Source organism: Rhincodon typus, chromosome 1, assembly GCF_021869965.1.
Source record: "Rhincodon typus isolate 14 chromosome 1, sRhiTyp1.1, whole genome shotgun sequence".
Taxonomy (NCBI): domain Eukaryota; kingdom Metazoa; phylum Chordata; class Chondrichthyes; order Orectolobiformes; family Rhincodontidae; genus Rhincodon; species Rhincodon typus.
In genome coordinates this window covers 97,073,931-97,093,868 of record NC_063332.1, presented here as the reverse complement: position 1 = coordinate 97,093,868, position 19,938 = coordinate 97,073,931, and the positions used below count along the sequence as shown (strand labels likewise).

At 42.1% G+C, this 19,938-nt stretch overlaps 1 protein-coding gene across 1 annotated transcript in view; it reads left to right on the top strand.

The window, feature by feature from the left end:
* The window catches only part of slit2 (slit homolog 2 (Drosophila)), a 426,057-nt gene that overhangs the window by 229,750 nt on the left and 176,369 nt on the right, over positions 1-19,938 (top strand). Inside the window, exon 5 of the mRNA XM_048602443.1 lies at positions 18,997-19,068. Within this exon, the coding sequence (XP_048458400.1) occupies positions 18,997-19,068 (72 nt within the window). The remainder of the gene's footprint in view (positions 1-18,996; positions 19,069-19,938) is intronic.

The following is a 19,938-nucleotide window of genomic DNA, read 5'->3' as shown; positions in this document are numbered from 1 at the left end:
ATTAGTAGGTAGGAGATGGGGGTGGGGCTTGAGGTGGGAGGAGGGGATAGGTGGGAGGAAGGACAGGTTAGGGAGGCGGGGATGAGCTGGGCTGGTTTTGGGATGCGGTAGGGGGAGGGGAGATTTTGAAGCTTGTGAAGTCCACATTGATACCATTGGGCTGCAGGGCTCCCAAGCGAAATATGAAGTGCTGTTCCTGCAACCTTCGGATGGCATCGTTGTGGCATTGCAGGAGGCCCAGGATGGACATGTCGTCTGCGGAATGGGAGGGGGAGTTGAAATGGTTCGCGACTGGGAGGTGCAGTTGTTTAGTGCAAACCAAGCGTAGGTGTTCTGCAAAGCGGTCCCCCAGCCTCCGCTTGGTTTCCCCGATGTAAAGGAGGCCACAACGGAAACAGCGGATGCAGTATACCACATTAGCAGATGTGCAGGTGAACATCTGCTTGATGTGGAAAGTCTTCTTGGGGCCTGGGATGGGGGTGTGGGGGAAGGTGTAGGGGCAGGTGTAGCACTTCCTGCAGTTGCAGGGAAAAGTGCCGGGTGTGGTGGGGCTGGAGGGGAGTGTGGAGCAGACAAGGGAGTCACGGAGAGAGTGGTCCCTCCGGAAAGCAGATAAGTGTGGGGAGGGAAAAATGTCTTTGGTGGTGGGGTCGGATTGCAGATGGCTGAAGTGTCGGAGGATGATGCGTTGGATCCGGAGGTTGGTGGGGTAGTATGTGAGGACGAGGGTGATTCTGTTTTGGTTGTTATTGCGGGGAGGGGGTGTGAGGGATGAGTTGCGGGAAATGCGGGAGACATGGTCGAGGGCGTTCTCTACCACTGAGGGGGGCAAGTTGCAGTCCTTGACAAACGAGGACATCTGAGATGTTCAGGAGTGGAATGCCTCATCCTGGGAGCAGATGGGGCGAAGGCAAAGGAGTTGGCAATAGGGGATGGCATTTTTGCAGGAAGGTGGTTGGGACGAGGTGTTTTCTAGGTAGCTGTGGGAGTCGGTGGGCTTTAAATGGATATTGCTTTCCAGGTGGTTGCCAGAGATGGAAACAGAGAGGTCCAGGAAGGAGAGAGAGGTATTCGAGATGGTCCAGGTGAACTTAAGGTTGGGGTGGAAGGTGTTGGTGAAGTGGATGAACTGTTCGAGCTCCTCGTGGGAGCACGAGGCGGTGCCGATACAGTCATCAATGTAACGGAGGAAGAGGTGAAGTTTAGGGCCAGTGTAGCTATGGAAGAGGGATTGTTCCACGTAACCTACAAAGAGGCAGGCATAGCTTGGGCCCATGCGGGTACCCATGGCCGCCCCCTTTGTCTGTAGGTAGTGGGAGGAATTGAAAGAGAAGTTGTTGAGGGTGAGGACGAGTTCGGCTAAGCGGATGAGGGTGTCAATGGAGGGGGACTGGTCGGGCCTGCGGGATCGGAAGAAGCGGAGGGCCTTTAGGCCATCTGCATGGGGAATGCAGGGACTGGATGTCCATGGTAAAGATGAGGTGTTGGGGACCAGGGAATTGGAAGTTTTGGAGGAGGTGGAGGGTATGGGTGGTGTCACAGACGTAGGTAGGGAGTTCCTGGACCAAGGGGGAGAAAATGGAGTCAAGATAGGTGGAGATAAGTTCGATGGGGCAGGAGCAGGCGGAGACAATGGGTCGACCAGGGCGGTCAGGTTTGTGGATTTTGGGAAGGAGATAGGAGCGGGCGGTGTGGGGTTGGGGAACGATGAGGTTGGAGGCTGTGGGTGGGAGGTCATTTGAGGTGATGAGGTTGTGGATGGTTTGGGAGATGATGGTTTGGTGCTCGGGGGTGGGGTCATGATCAAGGGGGCCGTAGGAGGAGGTGTCGGAGAGTTGGTGCCTGGCCTCGGCGATGTAGGGATGGTTTTCAATGGGTGTTGATTGAGATGGGATGGGGTGTTGGGAATCCTGCAGCAACTGTGCAGTGTGGCAAGTGGGGAAACCCAAGATCTAAGAGTCTAAGGTTCACCGATAGGTCTCAAATAGAAAATTCGTGCTCCTCCTAGATCAAATTTGTCTGTGTCTCTCCTAGCCATGACACTCCTGCTTTTACTGGTGGGTCTGGTACTAGATGGGCATCAGCTTGTTTGCTGACAAAATGACATGAGTATCTAGGAGTTCTGATTGGACATTAATTTTGTCATTATAAATTGGCTCCAGCTTGCCCAGGGTGGGGACCTGACCGAGAGCAAAAAACCCATCACCAGCTAAAATGGTAGCTTGCAGAAGCATGTCACAAAGGGTGTGATAAATTACCAAAGCCAATTTTAACACACACACTATCCACCTGCATAGATTTGCGCGTGCACACACCTTTTTGGGCAGGCAAGGTTAAAAATCTCTCTCTATATATATTTATCTTAAATGAGGTTTGCTTCCATTGCATTCAACTTCTCTTCTTAAGGGCAATTAGGGATGATGAACAACTGCTGTCCTATCCAGCATCACTGACATCCATGATTTTTGCTGTCACACCCCTTCACTGTCAATAATGAAATTCAATGCATAAACAAAACTGTGTTAATACAGACGAAAGGCCAAAGATCATAATTGTTTAATTTTATAAATGGTGTGAGAATCCTTCTTTATGCATTCAAAGAAATAAAAATGAGTCCAAAACATTGTCTGTTGGTGTTAAATGATTATTAAACTGTGAATATTAATAATATTTTTTATTGCAGTGCTTTAATTTTGTTTTGGAATCAAGAGTGTTTACTGACAAAAGCTTGAAGCGAACTGAGAAATGAGAGCAACATGTTTAATTTGCAAATGTATGAGCAGAAGCTTTGTGTTCGGTTGAGAAAATGTAGTTTCTTCGAATAGACTGTGATGTTTAGTGGGTGAGAGGTTAACAGCTTCTGGAAGAGTACAGCTGTCTCCTTATCTCATTGGTCCACTCTAAGCAAGCTTTGAAATTAGAAATATGATGAATTGCTGTGAGTCAACATGTATCTGCTCTTGCTTAGGCTCCTGAGCATTGCTGGGGTAAATTCACTTGCTAATTCTAACCACAAAAACATACATGTCGGTATCAGTTATGTTTCCTAAACAGATGGAAATAATCTAATAGGCCAGAAAAATTACATTATATTTGGAAATAACAAAAGTGTAACGGAACACAATTCATTTCCAGTGCTTCTAGCCTTATCCAAGTTGGAACATTTAGGGTCAGCACCCAGCTTTCCAGTTACATGGAAGAGATCTCTGCCCTTCAAAGGAAGTGAAAGCAAGGGCAGCAACTTCTCACTTCAAGAGACACCCCAACACCTTAAATTGGACCAAATACTGTTCATGGACCAATGTTTTGCAATGTTCTAGGTGGGTGAGAACAATCCATGTCAGTTCCCTTGGGATCAATTCACGTTCTTTCTTCTTGGATCCTGACTTGTATACGGAGCGACTGCCTCACCAGGTGCAGATCACACTGGCCCTATCAAGGGTAGCAAAGCAGAATTCCTGGAAATACTCTTTATGATGCTGCTGTGTGATATTGTAGCAGGAAACCTAAGCCACAAGTGATTGCCCCAAGTGCAACTTGAAAATATATGTTCAGAAATAGGAAGCATTCCCTGAAAATCTGATGTCAACTCCAATTGCAACTCACTTGCCACAACAGCGTTTTAATCACAACCCTAACCTCTACAAGATGGAACTGTTAACCTAGTATGGTTGTTGGGAATATAAGTAATATATAAGTAATATAAGTATAAATATTAATATGAAAGGTCGAACCTACTGAGCACAAATGGAGGAAGCAACTCTCTTTCCCAATCTCTCTGTTTCTTATACTTATTTTGTTTTAAAGCTACTGATAGTTCCTTCCACAATTTTTGACTTTTTGTTTGATTCATTAGTTCTTCCATCCCTCTCCTTGTTGTCAAAGTCTCAGTAAGGTACTGGATACAACTGAAAATTGAATCAGACCTTACAAATGTTTTTTTTAAAATCAGAGCAATAAGAACTTCAGTGAAATTACCATTAAGCTTCTGGGCTTCTACATAAAGCCCCAGTGATGTATTATTGGAAAACCTTATAATCCAGCCTCTAAAACTACATTGAATTCAATGCCAGGTATTTTGCCCATTAGATTGCATGTTGTCAATGGCTATTTGTATGAAGTAGCGGAGAGTTGCTGCTCTATGGTGAACCACAACCCAATAAGAATTAAAGCCGTCGGCTGAAGAGGAGACAGGGAAGAAAATTGAAAGATTGTTTTGGGGAAAGAGAAAAGAAACATGGTAATCAAAAGCCATTGTTTATTGGATAACCACAATTAAAAATAATTGAACAGAGTGCAAATGAAATATTCTGGATGAAGTATTTCATCTTAACAGGAATAAACTCAGTTGTGCAGGCATATGTTTGATGCAGCTCTTGAATTCTTTTGTTAGCCCTCTGCTATGTCTCACACAGTCTACTTCATTATACAATTCTTGAGTGTGAAGAACAGTTAAGATGCCTATTCATAAGGTTTTTGGTGATATGCCAAAGCGAGTTCACTTTTCAACAATTCTGTGGCAGATTTCCTTTAAAAGAATCTACTAGCAATCACTTGCAGAATTTTGTGGGAAATTTAGACTTCTTAAAACTGCCAGTGGTTTATACATTAATATTTTATGTTTAACCGCAAGAAAGTTGGAATTGCATACTCCTGATCTCTTGCTGCAACAGCAGAGAAACCCCTGAAGAAACACTGCAAATAGCTAAAAATTACAGTTTATACTTTTTCTCTTAAGATTTCCATCTAACTTATGCTAAAGTTATGGCTGAAGGTCAGGAGATCCCAAGGGAAATTGTAATCCACTCTGTGCAGTCAGCTGCAGACTTTGGAGTTGGATCTTAGTCCGATGCTGTCTTTGCTAAACCCGACAGTAACCTTTTTGTTGCTGCATTCGTCAGCTGGTTTTATTGCTGCGGTGAATGTTTGTATTAATTGATATTCGAAATCAAACCAGCTAATGTGCAAATAGATTAAATTCAAGAGTTGTTGTTTGAAGTATTAATTGGATTTAATCTCCTGCTCAAAGATAAGCAAAATATCAAGTCTAAGCACACTGCACCATTGAAATCCAATTATTGTGCCTCAAACTCAGAACCTGCACATAAACATTCTTAGGAGAAATTTAACAATTTTTATTCATTTAATGGGTAGTAATTATTTAACATTGAGATAATTATAGTTGGTAAACAGTTAATACTCCATATTCTCCCCTTATTGAAAATATAAACTTGCTTATTTACTAACCATAGATTGTGAATATTTTTTATAGCATAGATTGTGGTTTATTTAGCAAATTCATGTTCATAATAGAACTTCGTAGAAGTAAGTATTTTACAGGTATGCTAAAGGATGCACTAATACAAAGATGGAACTTCTGCAGATTTTTCTGGAAATATAAAGCTTCAGAAAGCCAAAAAAGGGCTGATACTTCAGGCATAGACTCAGCGTTTATAAAAAGTCTGATTTAGATTTAAAAGATTGATTTAAAGAGATTTGCAAACTAAGTAAGGGTCATGTGAGGATTCGTTTTCAAGATAGCAAGTATTTTAGGGTATGGAATGAACTGCCTGAACGTGTAATGGAGGCAGGTTGATTTGAGACATTCAAAGAGGGTCTTAGATGATTATTGATGAGAAAAATTGTGCAGTGATATGGGGAAAAGGCAGGAGATTGGCACTAGGAAATAGACTGGTACAGGCACGCTGGGCTGAATGGCGTCCTTCTGTGCCATAACAATTCTGTGATTCTGTCTGGATCTGAATTGATTTTGACAAGTTTGAGCATTTTCTCAGCCCTCATGCTTACACCAGGAGATGTCTTTCATAGGCAAAGCACCACTTCCTATGATCTTGGACTGACAATCTTTCACAATGAAGTGAAAGGGATAAATTGCCACAAGATTGTCAGTTATGTTTTTTTTTATTGAGTTAATTAGCATTCAGAGTCCAAATACCACCTTACGCTTTTCAGTAGACGGAAGTGCACCATGCTGTTCGGAAATATGCTCCAGACTCTGTGCTTCAGGCTAAACTATCAGTCAAAATCATTACAGACTGAAGATAGGCAGAAGAACGCAGTAAAATTGAGCAGGACGTTGAATTTATTTCCAACCTTGGTGTAACTATGAGTTTGAGTGATATGGTAATATGTAAGATGGTGAGTTTCTATTCTGGAATTAAACCATTGGGAGAGATGTACAGTGGGTAGCTTTCCCCCTTCGGGATCCTCAAAATTCACACCCTGTATAGAGGACCATATTATGGGTTTTTTTTAGGAGGGCTTGGAAGGGCTCCAGGTGCCAGAGCCTGTAACCAACAAACCTATAATGCTAAAACTGCTGTGAAACTGGTCTGCTGTCTAACAAAGAGATCATTTGTCACTTGGAAGATGCATCAGTGCAAAACACCTGTGAGCTGCCTCAAAGGCCCAGTTATCTATGACTCCTGAGTCTGAGTGTCCTTTGTCTGTCTTCCCCAGTCATCTACAGGCCTCTTTACTTTTGCCTGTGGATCTTGTGCTCACCATAAAGTCTCTTTCTCTGTCCTCCTTGCACTTAAGCTCTGGTGTCCTGATGTGTGGTGCTCCCTGCTTCCTGCGTAGGCTGCTGTTTCCCATCTTCAATGGCCTTGATTTCTGAGGGTACAGAATTTCCAGTTGCACTGTCACAGTGCTCAGATGGCATCCTTACAGCAGTGTCCACTGCTCCAATACACGACTTGGAAAAAGTTCGTAATGTTGCCCTACTCCTTTACCTGTGAGGAGTTGCTCTCTCACCTTTTAAAAATGTCATTTTTCTTTTCAAACTCTCCTGTCTCCATGACTATAATCCTCAATTCCTTGCAGCTGATCTGGCACAGACAGCTTCTCAATGCTCGTCCACCTTGGGAATATTGGAAATAATTGTGGGGATGATCTTTTTTAGCAATTTCTTAAAAGTCTGAACTGGCCTCGTAAAAGTTCCTGGCCAGTTCTGAGGCTCATTCACACTTCCATGTTCTTGGAAAGGGCAGAGATGAGGGCATTTATTTTTTTATCCTGCCCACCTGTGATCCTGCCTGTGGTGTTTAAATCTCTGCCTTGGTTGAACAGTATGCCAAAGGTTTGCAGCATCTGATTCAGTCTGGCCTGGCATGGGACTAAACAGGCAAGAATCAGGAGTATACAGTGAGGGCTGCAAAGTGATTTTGTTTTGATTGGAGATGCTGCTTATATGGTATGCCTATCAAAATATGAATCACTGTCTTTTTGCTTTGGAAGCCATCAGACCTTCTCAGCACTTTCTCATATTCTGATTTTATTTCTGACTCCAATCTTTGCAATTTTCCTTCTATTCTCTACTTTATTCTACTGGGGATGGATAGAATATTCATTTAAAGCCAGCACGTTTCTGCTGAGCTACCCTACCCATTGGAAATCGTCAGTGTTTGGCCAGTATTGAGACCAGAGAGATTCACCTTATAGTTGAGTTGCAGTCATTCTGAGTACAAGGTGAAATGGAAAGGGAGAGATTCTGGAGTCTTGACAGCTGAGATTATTAGAATGAATTCTCTTTGAAATGGTCTGCTAGTATAGTATTCCCATTGTGGTAACAGTGCAGAAGAATTGTGACCTCTTTTTCTGCCTTTATTGCCTAACTAAGTATCAGCAAATAATTTACATACAGGGCTCCAAATCTCTCCCTGATGAACTGAATAAAAATAAATAAATATTGTGATGACAGTGGCAGGTCTGAAGCTAGAAACCCTGCAGCAAGTAACGCCCCTTTTGACTCCCCAAAGCCTGCCCATCATCTACAATGCACAAGTCAGGAGTGTGAGGAATACTCCCCACTTGCCTGGATGGAAGCTCCAACAACAAGAAGCTTGAAATCATCCAAGACAAAGCAGCCCACTTCTTTGGCACCACATCAACAAACATCCATTCCCTTGACAACCGATGCTCAATTGTAGCAGTGGATACTGTTCACAAGATGCGCTGCAGAAATTCATCAAAGATCTTCAGGCAGCATCTTCCAAAATCAGGACCACTATCATCTAGAAGGATACGGGCAGCAGATACATGGGAACACCACCACCTGCAAGATCCCTTCCAAGTCACTCACCAACCTGACTTGGAAATGTATTGGCATTTTTTCAGTGTTGTTGAGCCAAAATCCTAAACTGTCTCCCTAACAGCAGTGTGGGAGGACCAAACTCAAATGGACTGCAGCATTTCAACAATGTTGCTCACCACCTTACTTCTCAAGGGCATCTAGGGATGCATAATTAATGCTGGCCCAGCCAGCGATGCCTACATCCCGTGAATAAATAAAAAAAAACTCTACCTTTTTGAAGAAATCAAAATTCTAACAATGCACTTTCTCACATTCTAGGCCAGGATAATTTTTTAATCACAAAATTCCTTCAGTACCTAAACTAAGCAGGCTGCAAGACATTGCAGTCAAGTATTTGAAACTAATGTACTCACTGATTTCAGGTTTGTTGACAAATCTAACTACAGTGATATTGGCAGGTCTAAAGAATGCAGCACCGTAAATTCAGACTCTACTTCAATATGGCAAGTCACTGAAGTGGATCATTCCTGTTAATGAGGATTATACATTCCTCTTACAATTCATTCGACTGTCTTCAATTTGTGTGTTGTTAGAAAATGAGGCATGACTTCCCATTTAATTTTGACAATTTCTATGTCTAAATAAAGAATATTAACATGCACTCCTGCACACATATAATTAATGTCTGATCACAGTGCCTGCCTTGCAATGGTAATTGGCTTTTGTCCAAAACCCAATGCCAGTAGTCAAATTGACTTCTTTGCGTCATCATGATATTAAAAGACAAGGCCAACATTTATTCCCCTAATTGTACTTGACCTGAATAGCCTGCTCGACCACTTTTCAGAGTTAAGAGTTAGGAGTTAACTCTCAATTAAGAGTTAACCTTGTTGCAGTGGATCTGGAATTACAGGTAGGCCAGACCAGTTAAGTCTGGCAGATTCCTTCCCCTCCTATGGCAGTTGATGGTTTCATGATCAAATGGAGACTAGTTATAAATTTCAGATTTATTTATAGAATTTATATTCTAGCAATTGTCATGAAAGGATATGAACTAATGCCTTCAGAGCATTAGTCCAGCCTCTGGGCATGCGAATTAACCACTCCCCACCATCCTCCCTCTGATGTTAATGTCTGGTGAATGCATTAGTATCATTATCTCACGTTCTTTGTTGAACCAAACTCAGGGATTGAACTGTAAACAGCAATGCTCTTTTCCAATGCTGCTGGACTTGCTGTGCTTTAGTATCCTTTCACCTGAAATTTCCATTGTCATTTATCAGTGAGGGATTTACAACAATGCCAGAAAAGCATCATAAATTAATATTTTTATCATACATCCATGAGCAGTGCCAATCTTATAGCAAAGTGAAAACAACAACCCAGCAGAGAGCCCCTTGGAGATTCAAGGTCTATGTGTCTCTTATTATCTGTAAAATTACAGTACTTGTTTGGTGTTTTTCTTTAAGTTTACTGGAAAATCTCCCAAAATTCCAGTATGGCCACCGTTCATCTTAAATTGAAATTCTAGTGATGGTACTGATTAGGCTAATTTGCTCCATTTACCGGGTGGAATTTAATTCTACATCCAGAGACCGATAAGGAGGTGGGGCAGAATATTTATTACCACCCTCCCTTCCTCTGGGCCCCTCTAAAACACCCCTGGACAGTCTAGGCTACAGCAATCCTGCACTTTGAACCTACTACGTTGCCTGCGCTGGCCAGTGTTCCTGATGATGCTGCTGGAGAGCTTCCAGCCTCTGATCACTTGATAACTCTGGGGGGCAGGATATCTGCCCTAAAGATGCTGAGTATCCCAACACCAAACAGATGATATCTCTCCATCTGTTCTGGGGATCTTCCCTTGACTGCCTCCAACCTAGCTCTAGTCCCCTAACCTCAAAGAGCTTGCTTCTACCTCCTTCCCAATATTCACAGAATCACAGAATGCCTACAGTGTGGAAACAGGTCATTTGGCCCAACAAGTCCACACCGCCCCTCCAAAGAGCATCCCACCCCGACTCATTCTCCTACTCCTGCATTTCCCCATGTCTAACCCACCTAAGCTAAACATCTCTGGAAACTACAGGCAATTTAGCATGGCCAATCCATTCATTAACAAGAGCACTGTGGTCAATCCTACTGAACCCATTCCTTCCCAATTCAAATATATTTTTCCTTCCCTTGCCCAGTCTCTTCCTACCACAACCCTTCTGATGCCCTACATTACCTGAACAGTTTCCAGTTCCTTGATCCTAACTGTCTCCTCTTCACAATGGACATCCAATCTCTTTTATCATTCAGCCCCCATCAGTACGGTCTAAGAGCTCACTGCTTCTTCCTCAAACAGAGGCCTAAGCAGTCCTTCTCCATTACCTCTGCGTAACTTAGCCCCTTCTCACTCTAAACCATGCTTCTTTGAATTTCAGTCACTTCCTCCGGATAAAAGGAGGCAGGTATCTGCATGGGTTTCAGTTACACTTGTATTTTTGTGGGATACTCTGAATGATCATTGTTCCATATCCTTCATTCCTTATTTTGCAGGCTATCTCCCTCATCTTTCTTTCTGGGATATTGTGTCTATTTCAATGCCGTCCCTGCTTTTGCCAATAACTGGATCATTTCATTGAACTTTGTTTCCAAACTCCACTCTTCCCTCGCCTTCATCTAGGCCATTTCTGATGCTTCCCTTCCCGTTGTCCCTCCATAAATAGCGATAGAGATCCATTGTTGTTCATACAAATTTATGGACTCCCTGAGCTCAATGCCATCTTGAGGTCATTTAAGGATGAGACGCAACCCTGACATTTACTTGGCTATGTGGAAGATTTCCCAATAATGTTCTATCCAGGTAAAGCATAACAAATCCAACCCAGCCTATTACCATCCGTCAGGGGTGATAGAACGGATTATTGAGAGTGCTATTGAGTGGCATTTGGTCTGGAATAACCTGCTTATTAATAGTAAGTTTAGGTTCTGGCAGCTTTTGATCTTATTGCAGCTTTGTTCAAGCACATCCAAAAGAGCTAACTGCAGCAGGGAGCAGCATTTGACTGGGTGTGGCGTCAAATACCCCACCAAAACTCATTTCAATGGCATTCAGAGGTCGGTTGTTTGTGGTTATTTTTTTAAATCTCCAGCATATCACTGCAGAAGTTCCTCAGGGTAGATATTTTCTAATCAAAATGCTCTGAGCTGTTATTACACATCTCTGGAGCATCACCTTAGGGGAGGTGATGGCCAAGTGGTATTATCACTGGAACCTAGAAGCAGGTAATGTCCTGGAGATCTAGGATCAAATCCCACCGTGGCAAGTGAATTCATGTGTCTGTGGCTTGTGTATGAGCATGAAGGTCCCTTTACCTATATGGTAGATACTGATTTCTCTGCTGGACCTAGATCTCCAGTGGGGCTAATGTGCTGACATGCTGGAGCCATGTGATCAGACAGAATCTCCTCTGTCTTTCACTCCAGTTTCTGCATGGTCACTGGAACTTCTGCTGGATATTCCCCTGCTCCCCACTGCATCACCATCAGCTGATTAATGGCCCAATCTAGAAACTCATCGACTCTACAGGGCTGAGCAAGGGCCTGTTCTCCAGCAGTCAAATGTCACCACTTTTTCCACCTCAAGCTGTGGGCCTGTGTCAGTGCTGGATTCACTAGAATGTCATGCGAGCTTACCAAGGTGAAAGCTGGTGGAGGGTGGGGAGGAATCATCCTTTGGGGCATTGAGTGGAGAGTGGTATGTATAGTGTCAGAGTACAGCAGATCATTCATCCTTCTGCAGCACTGGAGTCAGGTTCTCTTGAGCAACTCCCCTACCATGGGCACTAATGTCCACAGCCAGCTCTGTGCTGGCTGCTTTCATTATTTGGGAAAAGCACGTTCCTCTCTCCTGCACAGCCTTTGGGAGAATCTCTGGGGAAGCATCACTTTCTGTTGAGTCTGTGACATCTCCGAGGATTGGTGGGGGTGATGAGTTGACGTTGAATGATGGGCTACAGTGAAGTACTGTCCTGGGTGCCCTTTAACAGGTGGCACATTGGAAATTGGTGTCCGCAAGGCCTACCATGGCAGAAATTGCTACCCACCTGCCCAAAGAGTGCGATGCTGCACTTGCACGTGAATATGCAACAAGCTGAGAAGAACGTAACATTGCCAGCAAACCCAATCTGCCCTAAGTGGAAGTACCTTCTGTTCTTATGCCTACTTCCACATTTAATCTCAACAAAATAAGATACTACCCATTGTAAAGTCCATTCCACTGACCATTGTATGTGTTATCTTTCAGGAAGATCCAGATTTGACAGGATTTTAACAAATGGAATTATGATAAGAATAAAAATGTAACTTAAATTTCTAGTGCTAACTTTATGTTGCTCCAGATAGCAGCTTCCTTGTCAGTAGGAAGCTGGCAGTGTTCATGGGCATATTCTAAGAGATGGAGTTTCCCAGTGCCAACTGTGCTCATGACACAGAACAAACAAAAAAAAAAATTGCCAGCGGACATGTTTGCTTTTTTGGAAAGGATTGGTTGCAATGGCTAAAATACCCATATTAACCCTGCATAGACCATCAAAGTGGTTTTATGATCTTCCCTAGCCCTCGGTCGGGCTGCCAAAAATAGTTACAAAAGCAGCCTTAGCAGCTGCACATGCACAAAACAAATGTGCATAGTGTATATGATATGAACCACCACAAATTTCTACTTTAATCCTGTAGGAATGTGTTAATTGGAATCCAATAACTTGTGGAGTGTGGCTTTAAAACTATATGTACCAGTCACGCTGACAATGCAGTAATCACACTAGTATTGCATGTTTAAGAATCATGGTTTTAGATGATCTTCGAATCTCCTCTATTCACTGAATGATAACGATAATCTTCCTGAAAGTGTACTTTGCAGCTGCTAGGTGACCTCTTTATAATTCAGGCCAGTTCAGTCAAACAGCTAATTCTCATGGGTGGAAGGGCTATGGATCTGCCAGTTGCATTTCTATTGTGATTAAAAATGTTGCACATTTGAGTGTATTATCGCTATCTTAATAATTAACAGTGAAATATTTATATTTGCACAAGAGGAATCATTGTCAAGGAAGGAAAGCAAAGGCAATTTGGTGGTTTCTGTGGAGAACTACCCTTATCCCATTTCATTTACCTTTTCTTGTCAAAGTGAGTGCTGTGCTGAATTTCTCTCAGTCCAGCACCTGTTCTGAATTGGCACCTTTCCTTGAACAGATTGTCAAGCATTTGGCAAGCGCCACCTTTGCCACTGTACAATTTGTGCATTACATTCTGGGATTTTACTGTCCAGTTTTAGTATTTTTTACAAAGTGTCTCAAGAAGCTTGGCTCATTAAAGGTATGTATGAAAGCAGTCCATTCTGGTGGAGATTTATTGTTGTTCCATTCTAAGTCCAGGGACATTGCCTTGGAGAAAAATAAAATTTCCAGTAATTAAATTTACAGGCAGGTTGCCATTTAGAGAAGATTTATTACAACAAAGTTCAAAGGACAGTGAAGTTGCATTAGTAACCAATACATTCTCACTGTTACACAATAAAAGCATTATGAGAGTTTCTCCTCCCAGAGGGTTAAACTGATAAAACAACAGTAAGGTTCCCATTGGAAGTCTATAATTTCAGAGATTGCTTTCCTATTGCATTCACTCAGGATAGTAATAAACAGACACAAAAGTAACTACATATTTTGAACACTTCTCCTAAATTACATTGTGTTAGCTTCTTGCCCATTATACTAGCTAATCATCCTCATCCTATAATCTAGCCTATTGTTGTTGATGCCTTCTCTGTCTTACATTGTTCTTCTCTGCCAAACAGACATTTGTTTCACCTGTATTTCAAAGACTGAGTTAGCAAACCATCCAAAGTATTCAAAAGTGCCATTCTATAAAACAATGGGAAACCTGACAGTGAAATCTTGTGATCATTCAGTAAAATGTTGGTATAAAAGTATTGGAGTCAAGCATAGGCCTTTAGTCCTCGGGCTTCTAACATATTGCGCATTCAAAGGAGGCACTCTTATTTAAATGCAGTTTTAATATTTAAAATAATTCATTGCTCCAGTAGGTCTATACCTTGGGACATTGTTGAAAAATGTTTGAGTGTGTAATACAAATAATTTTTCCAGCAATGCAGGAGGAATGATATCCTACTAAAAGTCTAGGTTTCTAATTGATGCATTTACTCAGTTACTTTTTGAGGATTTCAGACCTTTTTTCTTTTTTGAAACCCTGGTTGCAAGGTTGATTAAATGAATGGAAATCATATTGACACATTGGGTTAAATCAATGGCACAAGAAAGAAAAAAAATGCTTCAAGTACAATTAATCATTGCCTGAAAAATAGCTCCAACAAAGGTTTACATGCAAGAAGTGATTCTATTCTCTTTCAAATCATCTATGCATTTTCCACACTTCAAGTTTGTATTCAGATTTCCAGTATTAGTAGTTTTCCTTGTTATCTACTTTAATAACTTTACATTTCATGATAGTTGTTAGCATAAGCTTCTCAAAGGAAAGGCAGGCCTAGTGTTTGCTAACTTTATTCTGGAATGCAGTCGCAATCATTTGCTTTATTGAATATAAGTCTATCTTATTCTAACGTGTCTGAAGCTATCTCACACTTAATTGTATTTTACACTTTTGTATCACACTGAAGATAAAGGTGCTTTCTTACAGTGAAGAATAACACACCAGTTATGTTTACTGGCACTAAAATGGCCTTCATTCAGGATATTAGATAATAACAGTAGTGTTTGTTCAATGAATAGAAAATTACATGCATGGAACAGAAGACAACTTTATTTTTCCATTCGACATTCATTTGGCATAAAGTACTGTACCATTCTGAAAGTGAGCCAGAGATCAAACACTCCTGGATTTCTCGCTGCATGAATAGGAAACAATAGAGGGTGTCAAAATAACCAGACATTACCCCTCTTTAGATACCCATGAATTAATGGGCAATCCAATAGAAAAAACATTGCACGGTGAATAATGAAGCTGAACACATGCTGAGCAAGGGTGGGATTGAGTTGCTGCCATTCCATCATTCAGAAGGTTAATACCCAGACCCTGGTACTAGAGTCTGAATCCCAACAAGAAAGCTCCACTCTGCATTGGAGTCACGTTCTCAGTGCTTGTTGCCATTGAGATATGAGAGCCAGTTCTATGGTGGTTCACATGACTGGGGAATCGTGAGCTTTTCACACCTTAATGACAACAATATTTGTAGTGCCATTGAATCCTTGTCATCCTGTTGTATAGCTCAGTGTGAAAAATAATATATTTAGGTGACTATATGCATACCCACAAAAGAATTGTTGATCTCTTTTGACCAGTCAGTTCAGGATGGTCCGTTCAAATCTATTTTGGATGGTTTATTCTATACTACTGTAGAATGTCTGTCATTTGCTTTTGTCAAAATCCTGAAGTTGGTTCAGTCCGTACCTGTTGCGGAATTTTTGCTGAGTTGTAGTCAGATTGGTTTGTCTGGAACAGAGGTTCCAGTCAATCTGATGACTGGAAATTTGGAAACACCATGAATCAAATATGACCTTCTGCATGAAACATTGTCATGGAAATGCTAAAGTCTGGAGGTTTAAGATTTTACTTCAGAACTGCCACCTGAACTTCAATGGTGTAATCCCCAGTGTGTGGCAGTGCTGGTGTTAGACTGAGGTGGACAAAGCCAGAAGTCACATGACACCAGGTTATCGTCTAAGAGGTGAAATCACAAGCTTTTCGAGCACAGCCCCTTCATCTGGTGAAGTGAAAGAGGAGCTTACAGACACAGAATTTATAGGCAGAGAGATCAAGGGCAGAAAGATCAAAAGATCATACAACAGGTGTGAGTGGAGTGTCGAATAATAAGTCTCTGTAGGTGATCAAAAGTGTCATATGGTGTGAGTAAAGTATCAACAGCTGAATAGCAAGCATGGGGATGACCTATAATCCGATTAAATAAGGCAGAGAGATAATTACAAGCAAATAAAAACAAGGTGGTGCTGGCAACAAATGAAATGGCTGGAATAACATGATAGGTATTAAAGTTGCATGTCAAGGGTCAAACCAAAGTAATAAGTAATGCAAAATGGTACAAACTAATCAAGGTAGAGATATCATAACAATTTATCATGCTGATTGTTTCAAAACAGGACAGTAAGGAAGATTTTACAGATACAGAACAGTGTGGTGCAGTCACATGTGGCACAACATGAACCCAAGATCACGGTTGAGGCCATCTTCATGGGTACAGAACTTGGCTATCAGTCTCTGCTAAGTGATTCTGTGTTGTTGTGTATCTCAAAGGCTGCCTTGGAGGACTCTTACCCAAAGATCAGAGGCTCAATGTCCTTGAACACTGAAGTGTTCCCCGACTGGGAGGGAACATTCCTGTCTGGCACTTGTTGCGCAGTATCCATTCTGTTGTCATAGCATCTGCATGGTCTTGCCAATATACCATGCTTCGGGGCATCCTTGCCTGCAGCGCATGAGATAGACAACATTGGCCGAGTCACATGAGTATCTGCCGTGTACGTGGTGGGTGATGTTCCCACATGTGATGGTAGTGTCCACGTTGAGGATCTTGCATGTCTTGCAGAGGTTGCCGTGACAGGGTTGTGTGGTGTTGTGGTCGATGTTGTCCTGAAGGCTGGGTAGTTTGCTGTGAATGATGGACTGTTTAAGGTTTGGCTGTTGTTTCAAGGCAAGAAGTGGAGGTGGAGGGATGTTCTTTGCAGCCTTCAACATGTCATTGATGACGACAAGCATCTCACCAAGATCTTCCCTACACTTACACTTCTTGCCTTCAAACAACTGCCAACCCTTAAACAGACCATTGTTCGCAGCAAACCACACAGCCTTCAGGACAACGTCGACCACAACACCGCACAATTCTGCCATGGCAACCTCTGCAAGACATGCAAGATCCTCGACTTGGGCACTATCATCACACGTGGGAACACCACCCACCACGTACACGGCAGTTACTCATATGACTCGGCCAATGTTGTCTATCTCATACGCTGCAGGCAAGGATGCCCCGAGGCATGGTGTATTGGCGAGACCGTGCAGAATCTCCGACATTCATGTCGTGCTACATGTGACCCCACCACACTGTTTTGTATCTGTAAAATCTTCCTTACTGTCCTGTTTTGACATAATCACCTTGATAATTTTTATGATCTACCTTCAGAGATAGTAGGAACTGCCGATGCTGGAGAATCTGAAATGACAAGGTGTGGAGTTGGATGAACACAGCAGGCCAAGCAGCATCAGAGGAGCAGGAAAGCTGATGTTTCGGGTCTGGACCCTTCTTCAGAAAGCTTACCTTAATTAGTTTATACAGTTTTGGATTATGTATTACCTTGGTTAGAGCCTCAGCATGTGATTCTTATACCTGTGATGTTATTCCAGTCATTTTGTTTGTCTCCAGCACCACTTTATTTTTAATTTTTTTATAATTATCTCTCTGCCTCATCCCATAGGTCATCCCAATGCTTATTATTCAGCTGTTGATACTTTCCTCACACTGTATGACACTTTTGATCACCTACAGAGCCTTATTCAATACTCTATACACATCAGTTGTATGATCTTTTGATCTCTCTACCTATAAATTCTGAGTCTGTATGCTCCTCTTTCACTTCACTTGGTGAAGGGACTATGTTCCAAAAGCTTGTGATTTCAAATAAACCTGTAGGACTATAACCTATTGTTGTGTCACTTCTGATTTTAATCCTCGGATCAATTCCTGACATACTCTGAGTTAGCCAATCTCAGTCAGCGTCGTACTAAGTATGCTGTAATTGATCTGAGCATGCCTGGACTGGGCATGAATATCAAGATGGCTAGGTATCTTGCTTCTGACTGATGCTTGGTCAAGTTTGCTGGAAGTATTTCTATTGTTGTCAGGTGAAAACAGGGTTAACTGCAACTTTAATTGTTCTCATTGTGGACTGGCTTGTTTATAGTCCATGTCAATACTCATAAATGAAGAAAGGCCACTTCATCACAAGATTGGATGACTGCCAATAGTGAGCTAGATACAGTGTGTTTGGTTGACTATTAAATTAAATAGATGGAAAATTGTAGTGGTGGAATCATTATCTCCCAATATGTGAAGGAAGTGAGTGAGATTCAGACCCCCAAACCGACCCAATGATTCAACTTCAGAAAGTAACTCTAATGTGTTATCACATTGACATTGTAAGTAATTTAGTAAACAATTCTTCATGTATAACAGTTCTGATTGAATGCAGGAGCATTGTAAGTAAAATTAAACTGCAGGATGGCGTAAATTTTGGAGTTTTGTTTTGGTACAGAAAGGGTTAATTGTTTTTACCTTGAGCCAATGACTTGGTTTTATTTCATTTGAAAGCACACACAATTTATTGTCAAGACTTCTACAGTCACATTGCATTTCACAGATTACTTAAAGTGCTTGAAAATTGAATCAGAGAAAACAGGTCTCATCCTCTCCTGCACATTGATCACGCCAAAAGTGCCCTGCAACTGACTTTCTACTTTGATTATTGCAGAAGCTGCATTTTTCCAAGTTACTGCAGAATGCAAATACCCCAAAGTAAATGCCCACTAGATTAAATCTGCTTTCTGTTTATTTTGCAAACAGAAACAAAGCTAACTACTCTGTTGCCTCTATCTCTTTATTTGATAATCTGGACTGCTTTTTGTGCTTATTAATGTGAAGCATTGTAATGTGCCTCAGGAGACATATGAAAGTTTGATAAAAATAACAAAGAGACATACAGGTGGTGATGTAGTGACAGTGGAAGAGACAGAAAAAAAGTAAAGAAGCATTGCACTCATTGCCACCCTGTGTACATGATTTTCTCCTCTATCTGAGCACCCACTGTGTCCCATGCTAATTCTGTTCCTTTGTTATTTTACTACAGTGATCTGAGCGAAAACCACATTCATGCTATTCCAAGGAAGGCTTTCCGAGGAGCTGTGGACATCAAAAATTTGTGAGTATCTTTGTGACTTACTGTCTCCAAATGTGTTTAATTGCCTGAAGTCTTGAAGTACGAGATGTACCAGTTGAATTTGTGTTCCAATGCCCTCCATTGTCACACTACCTGTGCATAAATGAGGTTTCCTCATGACTGGAATAGTCTTCCCAAATCAGTGCCAGAAAATCAGGATATGCCAATATTCATGGTCACTGCTCATAATATCCACTGTGCTTCTGTGGCTTCATTGGATTGAATTTTACTGCAGGCATTGGCACCCTGACATTGCCGAAATTATCTCGAGCCCATATTTGCTGGCAGGAGATCAGGCTTTGCAATGTTTTGGGAGGCAGCCTCCTAATGAACTACTTTCAGCCATACCACCCAATAAGGAAAGTGAACCAGGCATAGACTCTACCAGGACAACCAGCCTGAAGCATCGATACCTCCACATGGAGAGGTGGACACTAGTAGGGTAGGGCAGTGATCAAGAGGTGCATCCAATTTTACGCATCCTTGTACAGGTAAATAAAACTACCTAAACATTAGAGGGCTAAGCAGACAGACATCTCTGCATGGCCCTTTGGGGTTCAGAGTCAGGCTTCTCCACGCATTGACCTCTCTGTGGTGCATGAGATGTAGCAGCAGCATTAACCCATTCAGCTCCGTGGCTGGAGCCTTCTGCTCCAAAGATATCCCCAGGTAACCTGAGGGAGGTCACCCCATGAAACTAGTGGCTTCCCCACATGGCAGCGGGCCCACTCCTCTGTCGGCAAACTGCTGACAATCTGAGAAAACTGCTCACTGTGGGACTTTCAATTCTTTAATTTGCCTGCCTGCCTGCCCCTCTTCAACCTGTCGTCTGGCCTTGCCAATGGGAAACCC